At 37.5% G+C, this 26,313-nt stretch overlaps 1 protein-coding gene across 1 annotated transcript in view; it reads right to left on the bottom strand.

Annotated features, from left to right (window-relative positions):
* The window catches only part of RADX (RPA1 related single stranded DNA binding protein, X-linked), an 82,495-nt gene that overhangs the window by 3,373 nt on the left and 52,809 nt on the right, over positions 1-26,313 (bottom strand). Inside the window, exons 12-13 of the mRNA XM_055121134.1 lie at positions 11,874-12,146; positions 6,091-6,249 (exon numbers count right to left, since the gene is read on the bottom strand). Of these exons, the coding sequence (XP_054977109.1) occupies positions 6,091-6,249; positions 11,874-12,146 (432 nt within the window). The remainder of the gene's footprint in view (positions 1-6,090; positions 6,250-11,873; positions 12,147-26,313) is intronic.

The raw sequence follows: 26,313 nt of genomic DNA, 5'->3' as shown, positions 1-26,313 counted from the left end.
ATATGGGAAACAGTATCACAATCAATAGCTTGTTCACTTACATATGTTAACACCCCTTCATATCATGTTATGCTTCTGAGATGTCTATCAATGGATAAATTTACTCAATATTTTAAAAAAGATGAAAGGCATTTACATATATATGAGGGCTATATGATATGTAAATATCTAACAGTTTGTAATTTGCTACTGATTAGGACATCAAGTTAGTAAACATTAGTCCAATAAATTATTTAATATATATGACTTATAAACTTGGAAAAAGAACTGGATCCCTATGTCACTTTCTATAACAATGTTTCTCAAAGCAGTCAAAACATCCCCCACTTCCAGAGGTATTGCTTGTTTATATTTTTATTTATTTATTTTTATTTTTGTTTGGGGGCCACACACTACAGTAATCAGGGGTTACTCCTGGTTCTAAACTCCAGAATCACTCCTGGAAGGCCCGGGGGTCTGGAGATCATACGGGATGCTGGGGATGGAACTCAGATCAGTGAGTGCAAGACAAACATCTTACTTGCTGTACTATCTCTCTGGGCCCTGTGTCTCTGTTTAAAAAAGTAGATTTCTGTAGCAATGCTGAATAAGTTTTTAAGGGAGGCAGTAGGCCAAATAAGTTTGGAATTCTCTGCTCTTTACCAAATAAATTTCAAATGGATTAAAAAATTAAGTTATAAGAACTAAGCCACACTAGCAACAAAAAGCCCAAATAACATAATTAAAATTGAATAGAGACAGATCAAGTTTTCCAAAGATTATATACAAATGGTTAATAAGCACATGAAAAATATGCTCAGATCATTCATAAGTACGGCAATGAAAATGAAAATCACAAGATGCTACTAGACTAGTTGCTATAGAAAGAAAAAATATCCAACAGAACATAGCAAGTCCTGGTGAGAATTTATAAAAACTGGAATCCTCATGCATTGCTTATAGGAATGTAAAAGAGAGCAGCTGCTGTGAAAAATGGTTAGGTAGCTCCTCCAAAAGTTAAATATAGAATTTCCACATGACTCATCTATTCCACTCTGAGGTATATTCCCAAAGGAATAAAAGCCAGGATTCAGATAATTTTATGCCAACATTCACAGAGAATTATTCACAATAGCCAAGAGGTGTAAGCAAGCCAAAGGTGAATGGAAAAACAAAATACATATAGAATGAAATATTATTCTGTTAAAATATATTAAATTCTCATACATGTTATAATATAGATGAATTTTGAAAATATTATATTGAGTAATCTGGATACAGGTAAATATTTTATTATTACACTTATGTGAGGGATCCTAGGATAGAGATACTGATAGATATAAAGTAGAATATAGGTGACATTGTCAAGGGTTAGAGAAAAGGTGGGAATAGGAGGTATCATTTAACAGGTACAAAGTTTCTGCTTGGCATAATGAGAATTCTGAAAATGGATAGTAGTGATAATTGTACAACATTGTGAATTTACTTGATATCACTAAATTGTACAACTAAAGTGTTTAAGGTGATTACTTTCATATGTATTTAACTGCAATAAAATCAGTTATTTGTAAAAAATGAAGTTATAAAATTACCAGAAAATATGACCTAAGAATATTGAGTTGAGTATAACAAAATAAGGAGCTATAAACACAAAATACTGATGTATTTGAGTACATAAAAATAAAATTACTTCAGTTACCAGAACCAGCCTCCCTCTAAATCAATAACAAACATGGTAAAGGTGTTTATAATATATACTATCAAGCTAATTTTTTGTTATTACTTTTGTTGTTGTTGGAAACATACCTGGTGGGGCTAATAGGGCCATAGTCACAGGCCACAAACCCTGCAGTGCTGTGGACCATGTGTTGCCAGGAACCTAACAGAGCCTCACACATGCAAAGCGTGTGCTCTACTAGAGCCACATCTCTAACCCCCAAGGTATTAGTTTACTTAATATGTAGAGAGAGTTTACAAATTCAGAAAAAAAATGGAAAAGTGAAACCAGCAGGGAAAGTTCTAGAATGCTTTTAGAAAGAAATTATATTAGTGGTTTACACACATGAAGATGCTCAAACATAATAATAAAAATGAGAGTACGTTTTTTTCTCTATCAGTCTGCCAAAGAATAACAAGACCCATAATACCTATGTCTAAGGTTGTTAATAAAGTGGATACCTTGCTTTTGCCTATAATATAAATTGAAAATAATCTTTCTGGAGAGCAGTGTGATACATATCTATCAACATTTAAAATAGATACACTGATATCATCTCACACCACAGAGACTGGCCCACATCCAAAAGAACAAAAGCAACCGGTGTTGGCATGGATGTGAGGAGAAAGGGACTCTCCTTCACTGCTGGTGGGAATGCCGACTGGTTCAGCCCTTTTGGAAAACAGTATGGGAGATTCTCAAAAAATTAGAAATTTTTTGAGAATGGGAATATATCCTGGAGAGGCAAAAAAGTATAGTAGAAATGACATCTGCACTTGTATGTTCATTGCTGCACTGTTTACAATAGTCAAAATCTGGATAAAATCTGAGTGCTCAAGGACAGATGACTGGTTAAAGAAACTTTGGTACATCTACACAATGGAATACTATGCAGCTGTTAGAAAAGATGAAGTCATGAAATTTGCATATAAGTGGACCAACATGGAAAGTATCATGTTAAGTGAAATGATTCAGAAAGAGAGGGATAGACACAGAAAGATTGCACTCATCTGTGGAATATAAAAAACAGAATAGGAGGCTAACAACCAAGAATAGTAGAGACAAGTACCAGGAGGTTTGCTCCACGACTTGGAAGTTGGCCTCACATGCTGGGGGAAAAGACAGCTCAGACAGAGAAGGGAAGACCAAGTAAAGGGTGTTTGGAGGACCCACTCGGGAGATGCGTGCCAAATGTACACTATGGATTGAACATAATGGACACTCGATGCCTCTATTGCAAACCACAACACCCAAAAGTAGAGAGAGAACAAAAGGGAATACCCTGCCGCAGTTTAGGGGTGGGGTACGGGGGATGGGGTAGTGGTGGTGGGAGGGATACCGGGATCATTGGTGGTGGATAATGGGCACTGGTGGAGGGATAGGTAATTAATCATTGTATGACTGAGACACAAACACCAAAGTTTGTAAGTATGTAATTGTACATCACGGTGATTCACTATTAAAAAAATACATACACCTTTAAGTCAGTAATTTCTCTTTTAGGAATTCACCTTACAGACATACAGGTATACCACATAGATAGTAACTACAATTACAATTGATAATAAAAAAATCACTTGGAAACAAACTAAATATTCATAAATAAGGCAATAGTTAAGCAAACTTTGTTATATCCACACAATGGAATACTTGTAAAAAGAAATGAGGGAATTCTTTCTATAATATTATGAATGCTATCCAGATTATATTAACAGATTATATTAACAAAATTTTTTCAAAAGCTGGTTATGGAGTCTCGTATTGATATTTACCATAATTATGTTTGGTGTTTTTTATTTTTATTATTTTTTCATTTATTTTTTAAATTTTTTTAATTTTTTAAAAAATTTTATCACCAAGTGGAAAGTTATAGAGTTCTCAGGTTTATATCTCAGTTATACTGTATTCAAACACCATCTCTTCACCAGTGCCCATATTCCACCACCAAAATCCCCGGTATACCCCCCGCCCCCCACCCCAACTGTATAACTGATGAACCTCACTTTATTTTCTCTTCACCTTGATTATGTTCCATATTTCAACACAAAACTCACAATTGTTGTGGGAGTTATATCCCCAAACAAGATAACCCTAATAAGGAGGCATTTGATAATTAGTTTTCCATTCAAAGATTGTATGTTTTCAGGTTTTAGAAAAGGTTGCATGGCCGCTAATGCGGCCGCGCGGCTCGGATCTGTCCCAGTCCTGAATCCTGGAGCCGTGTTAGTTGCTCAGTGTCACCAGGGTTCCATCTGGAGAAGGTGTGCTGGCGGCACCTCCTCCCTCCGGCCCCCCAATGTTGCTGGCCCCGATTCGGGTTCGGAGCATTGTCCGGGCCGCGTTGCTCGTTTGGTGTTTTTTAAAGAGTGTGTATGTGTGTGGAAGGGGAAGAGTAGAGAATATATGCTGTTATATGCAAAAAAAAGTTTCTTAAAGATTGAAAACATTCTGGTATCTCAAGAGAGTGGTTGAATAGAATGTTAGAGGTTTAAGGTATGCAAAGGAAGGAGGAGGATCTCAAATTTTTGCCTTATACTTTCCTGAACTTTTTGAATAATTAAATTATAGATAATAATATAAATTGCATGAAATGATTTGGGGACAAATCCTACTACTACCCATGCTAGTGATTTTTTTCTAATTTTTCAGTCAACAAAGTTTTTCTAATTTATCAACAAAGATAATGTTTCTATTCTTAAACTTCCATTAGCTGTGATCTATGTAAAATATGCAGGCACTGTTCTAGGCACAGAAGTAAATGGATATTGCTATTATTAATAATGGTATATCATGGAAACATGGTATTTCATTTGAATCATATTTCTTTTACGTATAATGTTATTTTATTCTCCAGTGATTCTTGTTCTTCAAGCCCCAAATATTAATTGCTGAATAATGATAAGTATTTTCATTACACATTGTTAAACATTGTTAGTGACTGCTGGGAGAATACTGTACCAATGACTAGTACCAATGACTAGTATGCATCTGAGAATTGTATTTAGACTTTTTTGGTTTTGGGGCAACTCCTGGTGTTATTCAGGAGCTACTCTTGGGTCTGTGCATGGGAACTGCTTCTGGAGAAGCTTAGGGTTCTGACCTAGAATGCAAAGCATAGACTCAGCCCACTGAGCTATCTCTCTGGCTCCTAAATTTTGATTTTATATAAATAATAGCATATATATTTAGCAGAAGAAATGTGACACAGAAGTTTATACTACATGAAACAAGAATAAGTGTACAAATATTTAAATTATATGTTAGCATACTAATTAAGAATTTTGGGCTTTCTGGAACTTTAAAGAACAACATAGGAAGTAATACTGCAGGTCGACTAAAAATTATATCTAAAATTGATGGTAGAGCAAGCCAAAAGGCCCTCATCTCTTGTAAAATTACATAGTCAAGTTTAGTTTGTAGTAATATTTACTAAGTTACTTCATCATCAGGCACAGCTCTTAAAACTTGTTTGAAAACAACATATACTCAAGAGTTTCATCAGCTTAGAAAGACCTACCACAAAATCCCAAGGTAATAAAGGCTTTTTAAAAATTTAATCACTGTGAATTAAAGAGTTACAGATATATTTGTGATTTTCAGGCAATGTTCCAACAACAATCCCTTCAGTAGCATCTACTACCCTCCAGCAGTTTCCCTCTCCAACACCCGCCACCCCCAGTCAGCGTCTGTGGCAGGCATATTTTCCCTCCACAATGTCCTAGTGTTCCCTAAGCTATCTTTAAGGCAATTTCCTTATAAACTAAACAAAAACTGCTAGAAACATTTTCATATATTTAGGTAATAGAGCTGACAATGTAAAATGAATAAGACAACTCATGGATACTTAATTTTATAGGTACATAGAAATAAGTTAACATTTGATAGCCTAAAAATTAGTTGGATGAAAGGTTTCACTCTTGGGACTACATAGAATCTGAGCTGTCTACAAGGAATTTATTGCATAGCACTTGAATAACTATGCAATAACATTTGTAAGTTAAAACAATAGCACTGTGCTCTACTATGAAGATACTAAAATTTGGGGTAGTTATAAGGTGAACGGAAAAATTGTCTATTGAGTTAACAGGAGAGAGAATAATTTTTACTATTCTATTTGCAAATCACTTAGGTCAAATGAATACTTAACATTTAGAGTTGTATTATAAGAGAGCATTCTTATTGCCTGCCTGAAATAGAAACCATTAATCTTTTGAATTTTATTAAAATACATTCTCATTAATAAATCTTCAGCTTCATTTACCATATAACCCTTTGAACTATATGAAATGTTAATAGTAGGAGTATATACTTATCATATCTGAAAGTTAGAACTATTTACAATATATAATATTAATTTTATTTTATGAGTGAAAGGAATACAAAGATTGTCCTACCTGCAATTTCTTTTGCATCTGGCACATTTTCATTTACTTGTGGATACACACAATCATAATTCATGCTGTTTAAAAGTGTGTCCACTTGATTTGTTTGGATATCTTCTGGAGAATACATGGGTAGAAATGCAACATCAATTGCTATCTCATGGTTCAGACCTGTTAGAGAAAACCTTCACTTTATTAAAAGTTCAGTGAATTTTACCCAGAGGAATAGCACAATGATTTATAGCACCTGCCTTAAAAGCATACAGTAATGAGTTTGTAATCCCTGGCATCCCACAAGTGCAAACAAGATCCTGGTTTAAATAGCTCTGCTATTTAAGCCTGGCATCTGTTGTCTGTGATCCCTAGCACTGAAAACAATTTCCAGATTCACTACAGCCAGGCGCATGAAAGCACTGAAATAAGGGGTGCAACCCCTAAGTGAGCACTACAACTAAAAAGATGTTAGAGAATCACAACCAGACTATGTGTGAACACTGCCATGATACTTTGTGGGCAACCTAACCATAACTTCTGTGCTTCAACTAACAATGTGACCTTTAGTGAGCATGTGTGCAAGAACCACAACTGAAGGAGTGCAAAACCTCAGTAAGCACGGAATCAAGTGAGCAGTCAGTGTAACCTGACATATGACTCCTGGGTAGAACCACAGCTGAAATTGTGCGAGAACCACAGCCAGGCATGTGTGTGACCCACAGTCATGGCAACTGCATCAAGAACAACAAAGTAAAGTGTAAGGTGAGGGAATAAAATCTCAGTGTGCTAGTACATAGTATTAATGAGGCCAACTTTACTGGTTTGATCCAAAACTAATATGTGGAAAATAGCTTTGCACCTATAAAAAAACTGTTCAAAGGTGTAATTAAACCCTTAATTGTGTAAACATGAGTGAATACATGCTATTGGTTGAAAGATGAAACACTCCAGTACAACCTTTGATAACTCTTCAAAATGATTCAAAATATCGTCTCTACTGATGTACAGTTGAAATTTTTAGTATCTGGAGGACAGCTTGGAGCTTGTTTACATAAAAAGCGATATCTTGAATTTTATCCTTGCTCATTCATCACAGTCTGCATTATAGGGTAGAAGAATTTAAGAATGACTATTGGTTCCCAAGGGCTGAGTTTCCATTTGTGAGCCTGGTTCAATCCCCAGCATGGCATGTTTCCCTAAACATAACTGTTTGTGATCCCGTACCCTTCTTTAAAGGATGTTTGACTCAAGCTAAGGCATAAGTAGGCCCTTAAGTTCTCAAATATGCGAGACAAGCTTCAGTTAATAAGGGAGAGAAATTTTTCAAGAATGGCAGGCAATACCCAAAAGTATAGGTCAGGATAAGGAGTCCATGTTGTCTGTTGCAAGGGAAACACAGAGCATATGCTTTAAACTCTAGGACTGTACTCATACATATTCCTGTAATCCAAACTCAACTTCAGAAACATAAAGAAAACATTACCGGTGACTTCAGTACTTCTGGGTATGTCCCCTGGATAAAAACAGTAATAACACCACCCCTAAAACTCTCTAAATTCCCACCATTTTACCAGTCAGAAATTTTTGAGTTATCCTTAAATTCTCCCTTTAATTCTTCCATGATTTTTAGTGATCCTTATAGCTTCTATGACCATAGCACTGCTCCAATATCTTCTTACAGCGACAGGAATTCTTAAGTATAGACCAATGATGGGTGAACAAAAACTTTCCTATTAAGATGTAAACTGATCCAGATCTATAAATCCATTCAATGCTTTTCCACATTTAACTACGTCCCCCTGTATCCTGCAATCCACTGGTGTTTTTGGGGAGGGAGAGGACTTGATTGACACCTTGTGGTGCTCAGGGTTTACTCCTGGCTCCTGTAAGGCAAGCGCCTTAACCCCTGTTCTATCTCTCTGGTCCCCCAATTCCTTCAATGGACAATTGACACCAAATTCAATAGCCTAATTTTATTTATTTTCAGTTCGGGCTATGCTCAGTGCTTACTCCTGGTTCTTTGCTCAAGGAAATGCCTGTAGTGCGCAGGGGGCCACATGCAGTGCTGAGAGAACTCAGGCTGGTAACCTGCAAGGTAAATGCTTCCCCTACTGTACTATCTCTCTGGACCTCTCCATAGCTTTATTTTAGCATACAGCTAAGGGATACATATTTTTTTAAGAATTACTTAAGGCTTGTGATTCATAAACTAGAACAGTTGTTATGATATCCAGAACTAACTGAGAATTACAGTTAACATTATAGAAAGCATAGACACCCCATAACCACTTACAATGCTACAAAATTCACAGACCACAAACATGCTGATAGATAATTTTCTGAAGTTTAAAGCAGAGGTCAGAAAACTGACTTGGGGAGTCAAATTCATCTTACACCTAGCTTTATAGAACTTTATAAACATTATAAAATTTATTTTGATGAGCTAAGATGGGATTTTGAAATTTATTTTTATTTTATTTTGTTTTGTTTTGGGACCACACCTAGTCATACTCAGGTATTACTAATGGCTGTGCATTCAGAGATCACTCCTGGTGGGGTTTAAGGGATTATAATGGTGCTGAGGATGAATTTAATCCAGGTCAGCATGTGTAAGGCAAACATGCTACCTGCTGTACTATCTCTCCACCCTTTTACATTTAAAATCATTGAAAAATGACAATAATGTTTTGTGATATGTGACAATTATTTACAATTTAAGTTTCAGTGCCCATAAATAAAGCTTTACTCAAACAGGGTAGTGCATTTACTTACATTCTATCTATGGGTGCTTTTATACTGAAACAGAAGAACTAAGTACTTGGGACAGAAATTGTAAAACATGCTAATCACTCATTGCCTGGCCCTTTACAGAACAAATGTGCTAATTTGTTCTTGATGCAGTAGAATTGCCTTTATGTTTCGAATTTTATCTTTTAATCAGTAGTAAATTAATAGCAAATGTAATTCTCTCTTCTGAGTTGAGTGTTCATAGCATGTTAAAAATATATAGGCCATATGTCTGATATTATAACACAATTTGGGTTTGTACTTTCACAAAGATATGATACTAGTCACTATTTTCACAACTTATATTCAGCTCTTATTATAACAAAAAAAACAAAGAATTCCTATACCTCAAGTACTGTTAGCAGAGTAGTAATTCTTAGTCTTTATCTTACTCCTAAACCATGTCACACAGGATACATTCTTGTTAGTGATTCTCAGTGGTAATACATATACATTAAGGAGGGCACAGAAAATAAATGGGATATTTCTCTAGAGTGTACTATAATTCCAAGAAGTGTGAATAGGTGTGTGTCTGAGATGATTTTGAAAAGCTACACATTACTATCAATGTTATATAAGAAAAACTGGGTTCAAATAGACAAAAATCTGGAAACAACCCAAGTGCCGTAGAACAGATGACTGGTTAAAGAAACTTTGGTACATCTACACAATGGAATACTATGCAGATGTTAGGAGAGATGAATTCATGAAAGTTGCTTATAAATAGATAGCCATGGAGAGTAACATGCTAAGTGAAGTGAGTCAGAATGAGAGGAACAGATATAGAAGGACTGCACTCATTTGTGGAGAACAACATCACATGAGGCTGACACCCAAGGACAGTAGATACTAGGGCCAGGAGGATTGCCCCATAGCTGGAAGCCTGCTTCATGAGCAGAGGGGAAAAGGCAGATGGAATAGAGAAGGAATCACTAAGAAAATGATGGCTGGAGGAGTCAGTTGGGATGGGAGATATGTGCCGATGGCTGGAGGAGTCAGTTGGGATGGGAGATATGTGCCGAAAGTAGACGGTGGACCAAACATGATGACCTCTCAGTGTCTGTATTACAAGCCATGATGCCACCAAAGTAGAGAGAGAGCATGGGGAATATTTTCTGCCATGGAGGCAGGGGTAGGGTGGGAAAGGGGGAGTATACCGGAGATGTTTGTGGTGGGGAATGCGCACTGGTGGAGGGATGGGTGTTTGATCATTGTGTGACTGTAACCCAAACATGAAAACTTGTAACTATCTCACGGTGATTCAATTAAATTAAAAAAAATTAAAAAAAATAAAAACTGGGTCCAGTACCGTTTATTTTAGTGCTGTAGATTTTATTCCTTTGTTACACCAAACCATTAGAGAACTAAATTCTTAGATAAAATAATAATAATAATAATAATAATAATAATAATTTAGGTGAAAATATTCTCTTTTACAAAAGTGCTAGTATTTGACAAATGATTATGCTAACTATATATAATGTTGATGTAAGAATAAACTATCTGAAAAGCATATTCATACTTCTTACAGAAAACTCTAGTTGAAGATATCAAGCCACTTGTTAGTCTGTTATTATACAATAGCTTCCTACAGGAAGTTCAGACTTAGGCTTTGTTAGAGGATAAAAATGACATGGGGGGCTGGAGCGATAGCACAGCGGGTAGGGCGTTTGCCTTGCACGCGGCCGACCCAGGTTCTAATCCCAGCATCCCATATGGTCCCCTGAGCACCGCCAGGGGTAATTCCTGGGTGAAAGAGCCAGGAGTAACCCCTGTGCATCTCCGGGTTTGACCCAAAAAAAAAATGACATGGTTCATGGGGCTGGAGTGATAACACAGTGAATAGGGTGTTTGCCTTGCATGCGGCCGATCCGGGTTCGATTCCCAGCATCCCATATCATCCCATATGGTCCCCTGAGCACTGCCAGGGGTAATTCCTGAGTGCAGAGCCAGGAGTGACCCCTGTGCATCGCCGGGTGTGACCCAAAAAGAAAAAAATGACATGATTCCATTTGTGAATTTTTGTTTTATATGCAAAACATGATTTCTTAAAAACTGTTTTTTGCTCCGTGGCTACTCCTGTTCTGTGTCTCGGTGCCACTCCTAGTCATGCTAGTTATCAAACTCAGGCCTCCTACATACAAAGTATGTGTTCAGACCATTGAGCTATTTCTCCCGTCCAAGACATTACTTATTTATTTACATTTAATTAACATTATTTTATTTTGCAATATTATAGAATTTCATAAGTATACATTAACATTGCTAAAGGTGTACAGGATCTGGGCGTACCCAGTATCCCACTTCTGCTTAGGGAGCAACAAAAGAAGACACCTAAAATATACAAATAATATTTTTGGTTCTTAGAATAATTAATTTTGATTAAGATTTTATTTTAAAATTAATTTTGACATATCTTTTAATTCATATAATCAAACAAGGAAAATGGAAATTTTAAAATGTGTTTTTGCTTTTAAATTTCTTTAAGTTATTTAGTTATTTCTCAGATTTGAACAACCTGAGAAAATCAAATTATTACCCCTTATTAGACACAGGAAGTGTTTCTAATAGCTTCTTCATCTTCTACATCAATTGAGAATTTTAATTTTTTCAAGAGCTAAACAAATCTGTTTATAGAAGATTCTCCTACTTAGTACCTCTTTCTCTTTAACCTAGATTTTATCCTTCAGTGGTTCAGAAATTGAGCATGAGGCAGATAAGATGGCAAAAATGTGATGTGAAAAGAGAAAAGAATCAGTTTTTTTTTTAAGTCAGGGGTGAGGCATGCTTCCTCAGATTCCATTCTTCTTTGCCTAAATACATTTTAAGGACTTATAATTAAAAGTCAATATATTAGAGCTCAATATATTCCAGAATCAGTGCTTCTATTCTCTGGTTTTAAACAATAGGAGTTCATAAGACTTGTTTTGAAAGTGGGGCCAATTTTTGAAAAGCAAATTAATATCAACTATATTTAAAATACAGTAAATAAATAATATTCAAAAAGAACTTACCTAGAATAGTTATTTCAAAATGTCCATCAAGACTTACGGCACTCTTAAATTTTTCAAGTTTCAGGTCTGCTTCTGTTGGTAGACTATACTGTGCAGGGTGAGCATTAAACTGACTAGAGAGAAACTGCTTGTATTCTGAATCATATTTCCGTGGAATACTTTCAGGATAAAGAAAGCTGTAATTTTGGTGATCTACTAAGCCATACTTTTTCTTTTTCCACAGATGACTTTCCCAGCTAGTACATAGAGGGTTTCTGTATTCACCTTCTTGACCTGGATTAATAAGGCATAATTAGTGTAACTGACATATGTACTAAGTAAATCACTATCTACAAAAAGGTACAGATTAATTAGGAATAGTTATAGTTAGCATTAAAAATCAAATGAAGATATCAGAAATCTAAATCTAATGGCCCAAAGATAACTTTTATGAAAGTAAGTAATAACTAAACTTGTTTTCAAAATAAGTTTTCATAATTTATTATATTGACTGGAGTGATAGCACAGTGGGTAGGGCATTTGCCTTGCAAGTGACCAAACCAGGTTCGATTCCTTCATCCCTCTCGGAGAGCCTGGCAAGCTACCGAGAGTATCTCGCCTGCCCGGCAGAGCCTGGCAAGCTACCCGTGGCATATTCAATATGCCAAACACAGTAACAAGTCTCAAAACTGGAGATGATACTGGTCCCCACTCGAGCAAATCGATGAGCAATGGGATGACAGTGACAGTGACAATTTTATTATATTATCTTAAAATATTATAACTTGATATTCTTTATTGGGATTATGAAAATTTTTAATCTTCTTCTTTATAACTTTCTCAATTTTTAAAAAGTGCTCTGAAATAAATATGCATCTCTGTATATTTGGTGACACATTCAAGCTAAGTCAAATTTATTAGAATAATAACCTTTAAAGATGTGATAGAGTCACAACTTACCATTGGTGTAATTTGAGCTTAAAGAAAATTCTGTTAAACTTTGCTAAAAGTAGTCTGAGAAAAAGTAATCTTTTACTTGATTATGGTCTCATTCAAATGAACCATGAATTTATTATATGATATTTCTTTCAGATATAAAAAATATGCAAAGAGAGAACTAAACTGAAATGAAATGTCCATAAGCTTTCATAAAAGCAATTTATTACTTATGTATAATTTTTCTAACCCATTTAGTTTCTAAGTCAGAATATAATTTCTCCTCTACACACTGACATTTCTTTGTTCAGAATAAAATTATTGAGAACCATTTATATATTGTGCTAAGAAATTAGATATAATTGTATTATAATTGAATAAAATTGCATTTTAATTGAATAATGCAGTATACCCCTAGAATTGAAAACATCTGGTAGACTAAGAAAAATACACCTTTTTAATTAGTCTTTGTTATCAGTTCTGATATCTGATGTGAGCTTACAGTAACTTTGTTTCAGAGTTGAATAATGTTGCTACAACGCTTCCATATAGGCCTCAGTGTTCATTACCCTAGCATAAGAGTCACATAGAGGCAGGCTGGGACATCAACAGCAAGGTTTCAGGGTGGATAATGCAGAATTTCTGTTTTTCAAACTTAATTTCATAATCCCAGGTTACTTTCTTGGTTTCTTTAACCTCATCAGACACATTCTGAAAATTTGTTATTATAAGGTAAAATACTAGGTTGATTTATAAGCGGTAATGATGTAATTTAACACATACTTTAAAAGATTATTTTATAAGGTAGTCCACAATATTTTATTACATTTAATATTCAAAAACCAATCCCACCACCATTACACCTTCCCACCACAATATTTGGGATGTTTCTGTCCTGAGCCGCCCTAAGCCCTGTCACAAAAGACAACTAAAATAATATATTTTGTATTGTTTGCTATGAAAAACTGCTGAAAATGGTACAAAATCTATCCATAGAGAAAAATAATATGAAGATTGTTCTATTTTGGCAAGGGCTATTTAGACCTTCTGTAGGCTATCACAAACATGTTGTTAAAGGTTGAGGGATGTGAACTTTCATATATGTATCTGAAAAAATATGCATGTAATATATATTTCCCTTTATGATTGGTTTTCTACTATTTGAACCCATCAAATGTGGTGTGGTACTCCTGGCAAATGGGTAGGGAGTGTCTTATGATGTTCGTGGCCACACAGTCCAGGAATAGGTTCACTCGTGTGTTTAACACATACTTCTTACCAGAAATTCAACCTAGTGCAGTGTGTACTGGAAAAATAACTCAAAAGGCTAGAATACATGCCAGGCATGCTCAAGGAGGCCCCATGTTTGGTGCTCAAAACCACATGCCCTCCAGCATTGCTGGATGTAGCCCTCTGCTGGCTCAGAAATCTGCTGGACTTCCTAGGAGGCCGAAAACAAATTGTACTGCAATATTTGAAAAGCTTTTAAAACTCAAAATTCACTTGATGTAAACACTTAACTTTGTACAATAATGTATTATAAATATGATAAAGAACTAATCAATCATGTAAAAGAAAGGAAACATAAAAGAGAAAATCAAAAAAAGAGAAAATTCAGTCTAGATGCCATCACCTCGTGCGGAACTGAACTTACCCATAACTTCACCTGCTTCTGGGCCCCCATTTTTGGTCAGAAAACCTTCCCATCCCTGTCCCAGTGCCTCTGGTTGTCATTGTCTCTGGGAGCATTGAGAGAGTCAATAACTGCTCATAATGCTGCTTATACCATGATCCATGCAGACAGTTACATAGCAATACAACTCTTCTTTTGCTTACACTGAACACTGCACACAAGCTTGCCCACAGATACTTGTGTGGTGCTGTCTGTCTCCAGGGCCTAGCAAAGCAGTGCTGAAGGAAAGCAATCGTAGAGCATTAAGTTGTAGCTGGAGGAGAGGCAGGGCCAAGACAGTTTGGAAAGTAGCCTTAAGATACACACCATGTCATAATCACAAGCCAGAGACAGCAGAGAGAGCTACACTCAGATGAATCTCTCAGAGTCCCCACAAGGTAAACAGAAGAAGGAAGACGCAGTGAGGAAGCTCACTATGCTTAATGAGTGAAGATAATAGCCCAGAATTTTCTACCAGTGCCAATAAGCTCTATAACCGCTCAGAAAATAACTTTATAGACACCATGATGAGGATGTTTAATGAGCACAAGAAACAATGTTACAGGTAAAGCACAAGAAAGAATGAGAGTGGGAGTGAGAAAACTATAAACTTAAGTAAAAGCAGTGAAGAATATGGTAGGTAAAGTAAAAAACTCAGTGGAAGGGGTCAGCAGCAGAGTATCCGAGGAATCAATCAATGAACTTTAAGAAAAGATATAGGAAACCTTTAGAAAATAACAGAAGATGTAAATAATTCTGAAAATAATATAGAGAACTATGGAATAAGTTCAAGAAGAACAATGTAAGAATCATAGGAGTCCTTGAGGAATAGGAAGGCAATATTGACAAAGAAATACTTGCCAAAGAAATCAAAACTAAAAATTATTCAAAGTTGAGGATTGAATGTACCCATGTTCAAGAGTCTCAGAGTGTCAGACAAAATAAATTCAAAAAGAAAAACTCTAAGAGACACTGTAATTATAATGATAAAAAGCCGAAGTCTGAGACAGTACTGAAAGCAGCAAGACCAAAAAAGTGACTTACAGACTAATATGTAAGTTGCACACAAATATGTAACTTATGTAACAAACACATGTGTAAATTAGAGACATGTATTTAAGTTGCTATAATATTCACATACTAGAATGCTGAGGTGTAGTTTAAAAGAATAAATTCAATGAAATGAACATCTCATCAAGAATACTATTCGGCTAGGTTACCTTTCTTTCTTTTTTTTTTTTTTTTTTTTTTTGCTTTTTGGGTCACACCTGGCGATGCACAGGAGTTACTCCTGGCTCTGCACTCAGGAATTACTCCTGGCAGTGCTCAGGGGACTATATGGGATGCTGGGATTCAAAACTGGGTCGGCTGCATGCAAGGCAAACGCCCTACCCACTCTGCTATCACTCCAGCCCCTAGGTTACCTTTCAGATATGAAAGGATGATGCAACTTGATGGACAAGAAATAGCTTGAGAAATTCATAATCTTGAGGTGATGTTTGAAGATTCAAGGGTATTATTTAAAAGATAAAAAACTTCAAAAACATTGATAATTTCCACAAAATGATAAGACAAAATTCTTTTATTTGAATAATCTCACTCAGTGTCAACAGCCTGAACTCAGCAACCATGAAATGGCAGAGTGGCAGACTGGATCAGAAAACAACCCAACTTTCTGCTACCTACAAAAGACACATCTGGAAATACTCATGTTAAATATAGGCTCACAGTCAAAGGTTGGAAAACAATATTAAAGGCACAAAATTTCCTTTAGATGGGTGGAATGGCCATTCTTCTGTCATAAACATAGAACCCAAATTTTTATAAGGCTGTAAAGGAAATGAATGCTTATTCCTTAATGGTCAAGGGAGTAACACATAAAGAACTTAAAATTATAACATGTATGCACCTAATGATGGACTTTCATAATATTTAAAATAACTTCTAACAGACCTGAAGGAAGACTTTGGAAGAAATAAAGAGATTCATGGAAACAAATAAGAATGGAGATATGAATTGCCAGAACATATGGGATACAACAAAAGTGGTGTTAACAGAGAAATGCAAAGCAATTCAAGTGCTCATCAGGAAAGGATTAAAAAAAATTATCTAACTGTAGCACTGTCATCCGGTTGTTCATTGATTTGCTCGAGTAGGCACCAGTAATTTTTCCATTTATAGACTTGTTACTGTTTTTTTGCATATCGAATATGCCACGGGGAGCTTGCCAGGCTCTGCCATGTGGACGGGATACTCTTGGTAGCTTGCCGGGCTCTCCGAGAGGGACGGAGGAATTGAACCCGGGTCGCCTCGTGCAAAGCAAACTCCCTACATGCTGTGCTATCTAACTAACTGCACAACTTAATTTATATAAAATGAAAAGCACAGGGAACCCAAAGTAATCACAAAAATGGAAATGAAAAATTTTGAGAGTAAATAAAATGGAAACCTAAAAATCATTCAAAGATCAACCAATCTTGGGGCTGGAGCAATAGCACAGCGGGTAGGGCATTTGCCTTGCACGCGGCCGACCCGGGTTCGATTCCCAGCATCCCATATGGTCCCCTGAGCACCGCCAGGAGTAATTCCTGAGTGCATGAGCCAGGAGTAACCCCTGTGCATTGCCGGGTGTGACCCCCCCCAAAAAAAAAAAAAAAAAAAAAAAGCAAAAAAAAAAAAAAGATCAACCAATCCAAGAACTTGTTTTTTAAGGAATAAGCAATATTGACAAATCATTAGCTAGACAAAAAAAGAATTAGAAAAAGAGAAAGATAAAAGGAAAGAAAGAAGAACGGAAGAAAGAGAAACTAAAAAACCAAATCAGAAATCAAACGGGAGACATTATAACAAATGCCACAGAAACACAATCAACAGGAATTACTCTTAAAAATCTTTATGCCACAGAATTGTAGAACCCAGAAGTAATGGATAATTTTTGGACTCTTAAAGCCTTTCAAAGTTGAATCAAAAGGAAACAGAACACCTAAACAGATCAATTACTAGCAAAGAAATCAAAAGTAATAAAAAAACCCTCAAAAATATATGCCTGGGAAAATTGAAGTAAATGAGTTGTTAACTCATTGTTGAAAAGGTATACAATCCTTTAGCAACCTAGGAATAAACATAACTTCTTTAATCTAGTAGAGAGCAACCATAGTACCATGAGTGAATGCCATACTCAATGCCATGTGTTGAGAAGTTTTACCTGTCCTTTAAAGAAGTAACTTTTATGTTTGAAAAACTGAATTTTCAAGACTATGAGTTACTTAAGCTGTGTTCTGCCCCTGAAGTTTCCTATCCCTCCTTCAAATCTGAATGACAATCTACCTGGATAGAATATTCTTGGTGAAATGTGCATTCTGTTGCGTTTTTGTACTGTATCTCTCCACTCCCTTCTGGCTCATAGAGTCTCATTTGATAGATTTGTGGTGAATACGAGATCTCATTTATATGTAAGTTGCTTTACTTATCTTGCTGCTTTCAATATTCTGTCTCAATCTGGAATATTTTTCATTTTGAGAACAATGAGTCTTGGAGTTTTCCTAGTTGTTTCAATTTTCACTGAGACCCTTTTATACTCTTGGATCTCAATGCCGTAATCCTAAACTCTTAGGAAATTCCTATCAATGATTTCTTTAAATATTCGTGAAATTTGCCAGGGACTTAGATGGATGGTCCTTACTTTTACACTTGCATTCAACCCGTAGTTCTCTGGAATGCTGTTCATTTCTTTTCAGAACATTTTCCACCTTCTGTTGTTTTCTAGCAGTTCCCTTCATCTCATTTTGGAGCTCCTTGGAGCTCAACTACTGTTCATCCGATGTTCAGAATATTTATTGAGTTTTTTTTAAATCACCTACCAAACTCTTCATGTCTGCTTGTAATATTCCATTTCAGCAATCATTCTTCTGTACTGCTGTCTTTGCTGACTACATGTTATTGTTTCTTAATTGTCATTAAACATCCTTACAATGGTGTCACTAAAGTCACTGAGGATTTACTGAGCTGATTGGTGCTGTTTGAGCCATCTTTATTCTTGTTTTTGCTTCATGAACTTGATTGGCTTTTATGTATCTTCGAGATTGGGTTTACTGTGTTCCTACTCTGCTGTAAGTAGTGTGAAATTAGGAGGAGCTATCACATAGCTCATGCATCTCTGTACTTCAGGAGTTGTGGAGCTGGGCCCCTTGATATAGTGGAGTTCAGGTGTGAGGGCTGCAGGATCTAGCTGGAAGGGAAGGATATCTGTCTGCCCCGGTTCCAACAAGGTCACGCATCTAATTACCTGGGAAGTTTCACAGTGTGTACAACAAATTTGTGGAGCTGGGCCCTTTGCTTTCTAGAATAAAACACTTAATGCTTTTAATGCCTATTCAGATTTTGCCCTTAAAATTTTCTTAATTCTCTTCACTCTTATTAAATTTTATAGTTGTAGATGTTGTAGACTTTACTTATTTCATTTAAACTCTAAAATATGGTAGTGCGGAATTAAAAAATTGGTTCTATCAATGACAGGAAAGAGGATTATTACCATAATGGAATTCAAATACAAAATAAAAATGCAATGCATTTTTTACCCCAGAGCTGTAAACTTATCTATGTAAGTGAAAATAGAAATTGTATTATATTAAATGCTTTTAATTTCTTTATTTTCTTAGGTTAATATAATATAGCAATCAGTCATCACAAATGGACTTTTTAAAACTTATTTTCTGATAACCGCATTTGCCTTTCTTGGAGCGTGTTATATGAAACTTTTTTTGTGTTCCAGCTAAGGGTACAAGCTGGAAGAGAGAGGGAAACTATTGGTGAAGGGAAGCTTACACTGTTGATGGGATTAGTTTTAGAACATTGTATGGCTGAAACAACTATATTGTGCATAACTTTGTAAATAACGGTGTCTTAATAAACATACATTTTTAAAAATGACTGGGCCCAGATGATTTTACTAGCAAGTTCTTCAAAAATTTTAAAGAAGACATTTTCAATCCTTCTCTGTTTTTTTCCAGAAAGCCAAAAAAGACAGGGATATTCTCAAACTGTTTCTGTGAAGCAAATATTACCCTGATGCCAAATGCACAGTGAGCTATATTTAAAAAAGAAAAATATAAGCCTATACTCCTGAAGAACTTAGATGCAAAGATACTCAACACAATAGTAGCAAAACGAATCCAACAATACAATAAAAAAGATACACATCATGATCAAGTAGGATTTATCCCAGGGATGCAACAATAGTTTAATTGATAGTCATACCTCTAAGACACAAGACAAGGCTTCCCACCCTCACTGTTATTCAACATAATACAGGAAGTCCTTGCATAGTCATTGGACAAGAAATATATATTAAAGGAATCTATATTGGAAAAGAAGTCAAATTACCACAAATTGTACTTTTAAAACCCAAAAGATACTGCCAAAAATTTCCTAGAAATGATTAACCAGTACAGTCTATTGGCAGAATACAAAATTAATACACAGAAATTTGTGGCGTTTCCATATGCAAGAATAAATTATGTAAGATAAATTAAAAATATTCCTATACACAGTCGTGACTAAATAAAGATCAAGTACCTGGGAATCAGCTTAACAGAGGACATAAGAGACAAAGAAAAACTGTAAGTCACTGTTATAAAATTAAAGACACAGAAAATGAAACACATACCCTGCTTATGAATTAGAAGATCAATACTGTGAAAAAATCCAACCCAGAACATTACACAGATTCAATGCTGTCCCAATAAAATACCCGTGATTATTTTTAAAGACAGAGACCAAGTGCTATTGAAATTTAAACAGAGCTATTTATTCCTGAAATAGCCAAGCAATTGTAAGAAAAAAATTGGAAGCATCTATTTTCCGAACTTTAAATTATAGTATAAATCTATAATAGTAAAGACAGTGCAGTACTGGGAAAAAAGACAGACCCTCAGAACAATGGAATAAAATTGAGAGCCCAGAGACAGATTCTTAGGTGCATAGACAAACCTTCACAACAAAGGATCAAAATGTATGATATGGAAAAAAGAAAGTCTTTTCCAAAAAAGGTGCTGAGATCATCATCACTTAATATTAGGGAAATCCAAATTAAGATAACATATCAAATTACTGAGAAAGGCACTTATAAAAAATACTGGGAACAGGGGTTGGAGCGATAGCACAGCGGGTAGGGCGTTTGCCTTGCACGCGGCCGACCCGGGTTCTAATCCCAGCATCCCATATGGTCCCCTGAGCACCGCCAGGGGTAATTACTGAGTGAAGAGCCAGGAATAACCCCTGTGCATCGTCGGGTGTGACCCAAAAACAAAAAAACAAAAAAAAAATACTGGGAACAATATATTGGTGTGGGTGTGCTGAAAAATGACTCTCATCCACTGCTGTTGGGAATGTTGCCTGATTCAACCTTTATTGAAAACAGTATGGAGATATCAAAGTGAACTAAGAATTGAGCTGTCATATGACCCAGCAATTCCACTCTGGCTATCTACTCCCAGAACATGAAAATATCCATTTAAGGCCTTTCTGCTGCTGCACGAGCATGATTCCAGAGGCCAGCTAAACTACTTTGGGAACCAGCAGCTCCTTGCAGAAATGGCTCTAGACTGAACTGAGCCATGGCCCCATGTCGCACCAGGAGGGGAAGGGTTTTTCTCTCTCGCTTTTCCTTTCTGGTCACGGCATGGCAACCACCATTTTATGAGCACAAAAAGGAGGTATGAGCCTGCAGCAACGGAATGCTCTGGTGATCCCGGGATGGGGGTGGTACTGGCCCCGCCCTCCACCGAGAATTAAGTGCAGAGGCCGCACGTGTACGGCTTTTCTGCTGCTGCACGATCATGATTCCAGAGGCCAGCTAAACTACTTTGGGCACCAGCAGCTTCTTGCAGAAATGTCTCTAGACTGTGAACTGAACCATAGCCCCATGTCGCACCAGGAGGGGAGGGTTTTTCTCTCCCGGCTTTTCCTTTCTGGGCACAGCATGGTGACCACCAGTTTATGAACACCACAAAAGGGAGGTACAAACTTGCAGCGATGCAATTTCTGGCAGAAATTTCCCTGGACTTAGTTACTAAAATACAGAAACCCAAAAGCACGTGGCCGCTGTTGCAGCTGCGTGACCTCATGTCTCTTAATTGTTAGCAACGGAAAACAAATTATCAAATGCTTCCTTTTCAACAGGTCTGACTTTGGGGGGAAAACTCCAAACAATAATAGTGAGTTTTTTGTTGAAATATTGAATTTAATCAAAGTAAAGTGAAATCTATCAGCTACACAGGTGGGGGGTGGGAGTGAGGGGAGATATACTGGGGTTCCTGGTGGTTGAATATGTGCACTGGTGAAGGGATGTGTGTTGAGCATTATGTAACTGAGACTTAAGCCTGAAAACTCTGTAACTTTCCACATGGTGATTCAATAAAAATTTTTTTTTAAAAAGAAAATATCCCCTTTTGGACCCGGCTGTGGAAGGAGCATGATGGAGGGGCCCGAGGGAGCGCCCTCGGACCCCAAGCAGCCCACTGAACTAATTCCGGCATGGGACCAGAGACCCCACGGCGTGCGGAAGCTGTGGGACCCGGGCATCCCCCAATTCTTTTAACCTGTCTCTCTCTCAACTCCTCCCTCCTGAGCACAGCGCAGGGGCCGCGGTTTTCCTGAGCGCAAAACGGAGACGCCGATTCAGCCAAAACAGGACGTGAGCGCGCTTGCGGGAGTCCCCAGGGGGCGGGGGCGGCGACCCCCGCCCACCGCAGTTAGATACTTAAACCCACCTCCCCCACGTGTGCTTCCTTTTGGACCCGGCTGTGGAAGGAGCATGATGGAGGGGCCCGAGGGAGCGCCCTCGGACCCCAAGCAGCCCACTGAACTAATTCCGACATGGGACCAGAGACCCCACGGCGTGCGGAAGCTGTGGGACCCGGGCATCCCCCAATTCTTTTAACCTGTCTCTCTCTCAACTCCTCCCTCCTGAGCACAGCGCAGGGGCCGCGGTTTTCCTGAGCGCAAAACGGAGACGCCGATTCAGCCAAAACAGGACGTGAGCGCGCTTGCGGGAGTCCCCAGGGGGCGGGGGCGGCGACCCCCGCCCACCGCAGTTAGATACTTAAACCCACCTCCCCCACGTGTGCTTCCTTTTGGACCCGGCTGTGGAAGGAGCATGATGGAGGGGCCCGAGGGAGCGCCCTCGGACCCCAAGCAGCCCACTGAACTAATTCCGGCATGGGACCAGAGACCCCACGGCGTGCGGAAGCTGTGGGACCCGGGCATCCCCCAATTCTTTTAACCTGTCTCTCTCTCAACTCCTCCCTCCTGAGCACAGCGCAGGGGCCGCGGTTTTCCTGAGCGCAAAACGGAGACGCCGAGCCTCTCTCTAGGTTTCTCCATCTTATGAGCACCATAAAAGGGTAAAAGTTTATAGTGATGTTATTTCTGGTTGTACTTTCCCTGGACTTTATACAGAAACCCAAAACCGCGCGGCCGCTGCCGCGGCCGCGCGACTTAATGTCATCTTAGCATGAGCAATATGTAATGGTTCCTTTCTAATGGGGCGGACTTTTGTGGGAGATCCTAATAGTAAGTCTGTTGCTGAAATATTGAAGGCAATCAAAGTGGTAGCCATCTCACTAGACTGAACTAAGCTATATCCCCACGCCGGCTGAGAAGAAATTTTCTTCTTTCTCGGGAAGAAACGCGGTGTGTCATCAACTACAGTGTGATGTCCATTAAGCAAACAGACCTGGTGGCGTGGGAATGGGATATAAGGGGAAAAATTATGTACAAGGAACAGCGGGACGCTGGTGGAATCTCGAGCCGGAGCCGACACCAGCGCAAGACCGTCGGTTCCAGAGACTGCTTGCAGATACTCTACAAGTCTATCAACTAAGCCAGAGCCCCACGCCTGCTGATGACGGGAAATAACCATCCTTTTCGGTTTTTTTTTTTTCCCTTGTCAGGCAGCGTGGCGATTACTAAAACAGGCGTGAACTCGGTGGCGCGGGGCAAGGGGGAAAAAGAAAAACTATGTAACAAACAGCGGGACTTAATATCTCTATATTCTTAGCAATGGAGAACTATCAAATGCCTCCTTGGCAATAGGACTGCTTTTCTTTTTTGGGGGAAACCCCAACAACGGTAGTCAGTTGTGTGTTGAAACATGGAATGTAATCGAAATAAGGCGTAAACGAAGTGAAACATATCATGTGCAAGGGTAGGGACTGGGGAGGTGGGAGGGGGCGGCAGGTATACTGGGGGGGTTGGTGATGGAAGATGGGCACTGGTGAAGTGAAGGGTGTTTGAGAACTGTATAACCGACATAATCCTGAGAACTATGTAACCCTCCACATGGTGATTCAATAAAATTTAAAAAAAAAAAAAAAATAAATAAAATTCCAGTTCTAGTCTTAAAAAAAAAAAAAAAAAAAAAAAAAAAAAAGAAAATATCCATTTAAAAGACGTATGCATATTATTATTCATTACAGCACTGAGTACAGTGGCTAAGATACGGAATCAACTTAGCTATCCAATGAGAGATAAGTGCATCATGAAGGTGAGTATATATACACAGTACAATACTACACAGATGTAAAGGACAATGAAATCATGAAATTTGCTGCAATTTATGGTTGTAACTGGAAGATATGTTAAAAGTAGTAAGCTAGAAGAAAGATAAATACAGGGTGATATTACTAGATGTAGTATATCAAATAACTAGATGAAGGAATGCAATGTTTAAAAGGGGGGATTCTAGGTCACCTATGGCCCCAGGATATAAGGGAGTGAAGGAAAGAAATCAAGGGAGAAGAAGAGCTAAGCAGGAAGCAATGGGTATCAGGAGTAAAGGGGATCTGAGTACACTGGTAATATAAAGGAGTGGTATAGCTAAGTATCCAAACCATAGAGTTAACAACACTGAAAACAAGAGATCCAAACTTCAACAACCAAATTTTAAAATGTGCCTTTCAAGGTGGCAGACTGGAGATACTCGAGAAAAAGGAGCCTTCGGACCCTGGTGGAGGGAAGAAGACACTAGTGGTGGGATTGGTGCTGGAACACAGTATGCCTAAAAACCAACCATGAATACTTTTGTAAAACATGGTGCTTTCACAGAAGTTTTTGAAAAAGATTTAAAAATGGTACTGAGAAAACTCACTAGTCAGATGTAAAAAATAAACTGGGACCCATATCTTACACCACACACATAAGTCAATTTAGTAAAACAGCAGAACCCTTTATGACAATGAATCTAGAGGCATTTTCAATGACTGTTATTGGCCTGGAAAATAGAAGCAATGATAAACAAGTGGGACTTACATCAAATTAAAAAGTTTCTGCATCCAAAATAAATCATAAGTATAATAAAAAGACATTCCAGAGACTGGGAGAAAAAAATATATATATATATAAACACTGGTAATACTTAAGAAGTAAAAATACCAACCACATCAAAAGTTGGGAAGAGATGAACACTTCATTGAACAAGACATAAAGATGGCCAACAGATATATGAGATAATGCTCTCTGTCATTTTTTATCACAGACATGCAAATCAAAACAATGACATATAACCTCAGATATAAAAGAAAAAAAACACAACTAGTGCTGGCCTGGATGTGGTGGAGAAGGTACTCTCATCCACTACGGGTAGGAATGTTGACTGGTTCAGCCTCTTTGGAAAACAGTATGGATGACACTTCTCAAAAACTAAGAACAGGGGCCGGAGCGATAGCACAGCGTGTAGGGCGTTTGCCTTGCACGCGGCTGACACGGGTTCGATCCCCGGCATCCCATATGGTCCCCCAAGCACTGCCAGGAGCAATTCCTGAGTGCAAAGCCAGAAGTAACCCCTGAGCATCACTGGGTGTGACCCAAAAAAAGAAAAAAAACCAAAAAAAAACCTAAGAACAGATCTCCAATATGACCCAGCAAGTCCAATACTCAGCATCTACCCAAGGGTCCAAAGCTACATTTTTTAAAAAAACGTATATACTACTTTTTCATTGGAGCATTACTCACAATAGCCAAAATAGGTAACGACTCAATTGTCCAAGATAAAAAATTGTTGGATAAAGAAACTTGCATAGAGATCCAATGGAATACTAGTCAGCTGTAAGAAAAGATGAGATTATACAAACTGCTATATATGGACTGAAACAGGGGGTATAATTCTGAGTGAATCGTCAGAAAGAGAGAGACAGATATATAATATGTGGGATATAAAGAAACATAGTAAAAAAAATAACAGAAGTCAAAGGCAACAGAACCTGAAAGCTGGTCTATAGAGTTAAGCTTACTGGGGTCGAGGGGGTGGGCTTCAGATGGGAGGAGACCCTCGAGAATTAAGTAATTAATATTTTTCAGTTTCTAGAAATAAATAACACTCCCAATCTACAGAAAGTTCATAATTAAAATAGTAATAAGTAGGCACTGCAATGATGTCATATATAGTTGACTGATTTGTTCTATACTACAGCATATAAAAATAAGCTATAGGATATTCAAATACAAGACTTAGGTGATGACATTTACCTTATAGAAAAAAGTCCTTCAACTTGCCTGTGAGGAATAACTATATTTTGATACATGTTTTCTTATTAGTATTACTACTAAAAAACAGCAAATTATATGAAAGTTTATTTGAAAAATCCCCTGAAAAATCACTTATGTAAAAAAATGAGTAACTTCTAACTATAATTATATTAATTATATGTTCATAATCTGAACAAACAGGCATGAATTCATTAAAAAGGTATTGCTAGTCACTGGTTGTTAGCAAGATGAGAACAAAACAGTATCAGGGTCTACATTTTTCTAAATATAACATGCAAAATTTTAGACTATTTTATTTTTCATATCATG

This window comes from Sorex araneus, chromosome X (assembly GCF_027595985.1).
Source record: "Sorex araneus isolate mSorAra2 chromosome X, mSorAra2.pri, whole genome shotgun sequence".
NCBI lineage: Eukaryota > Metazoa > Chordata > Mammalia > Eulipotyphla > Soricidae > Sorex > Sorex araneus.
Note: the sequence above shows the minus strand (reverse complement) of the source record. Positions and strands in the feature narration are given on the sequence as shown.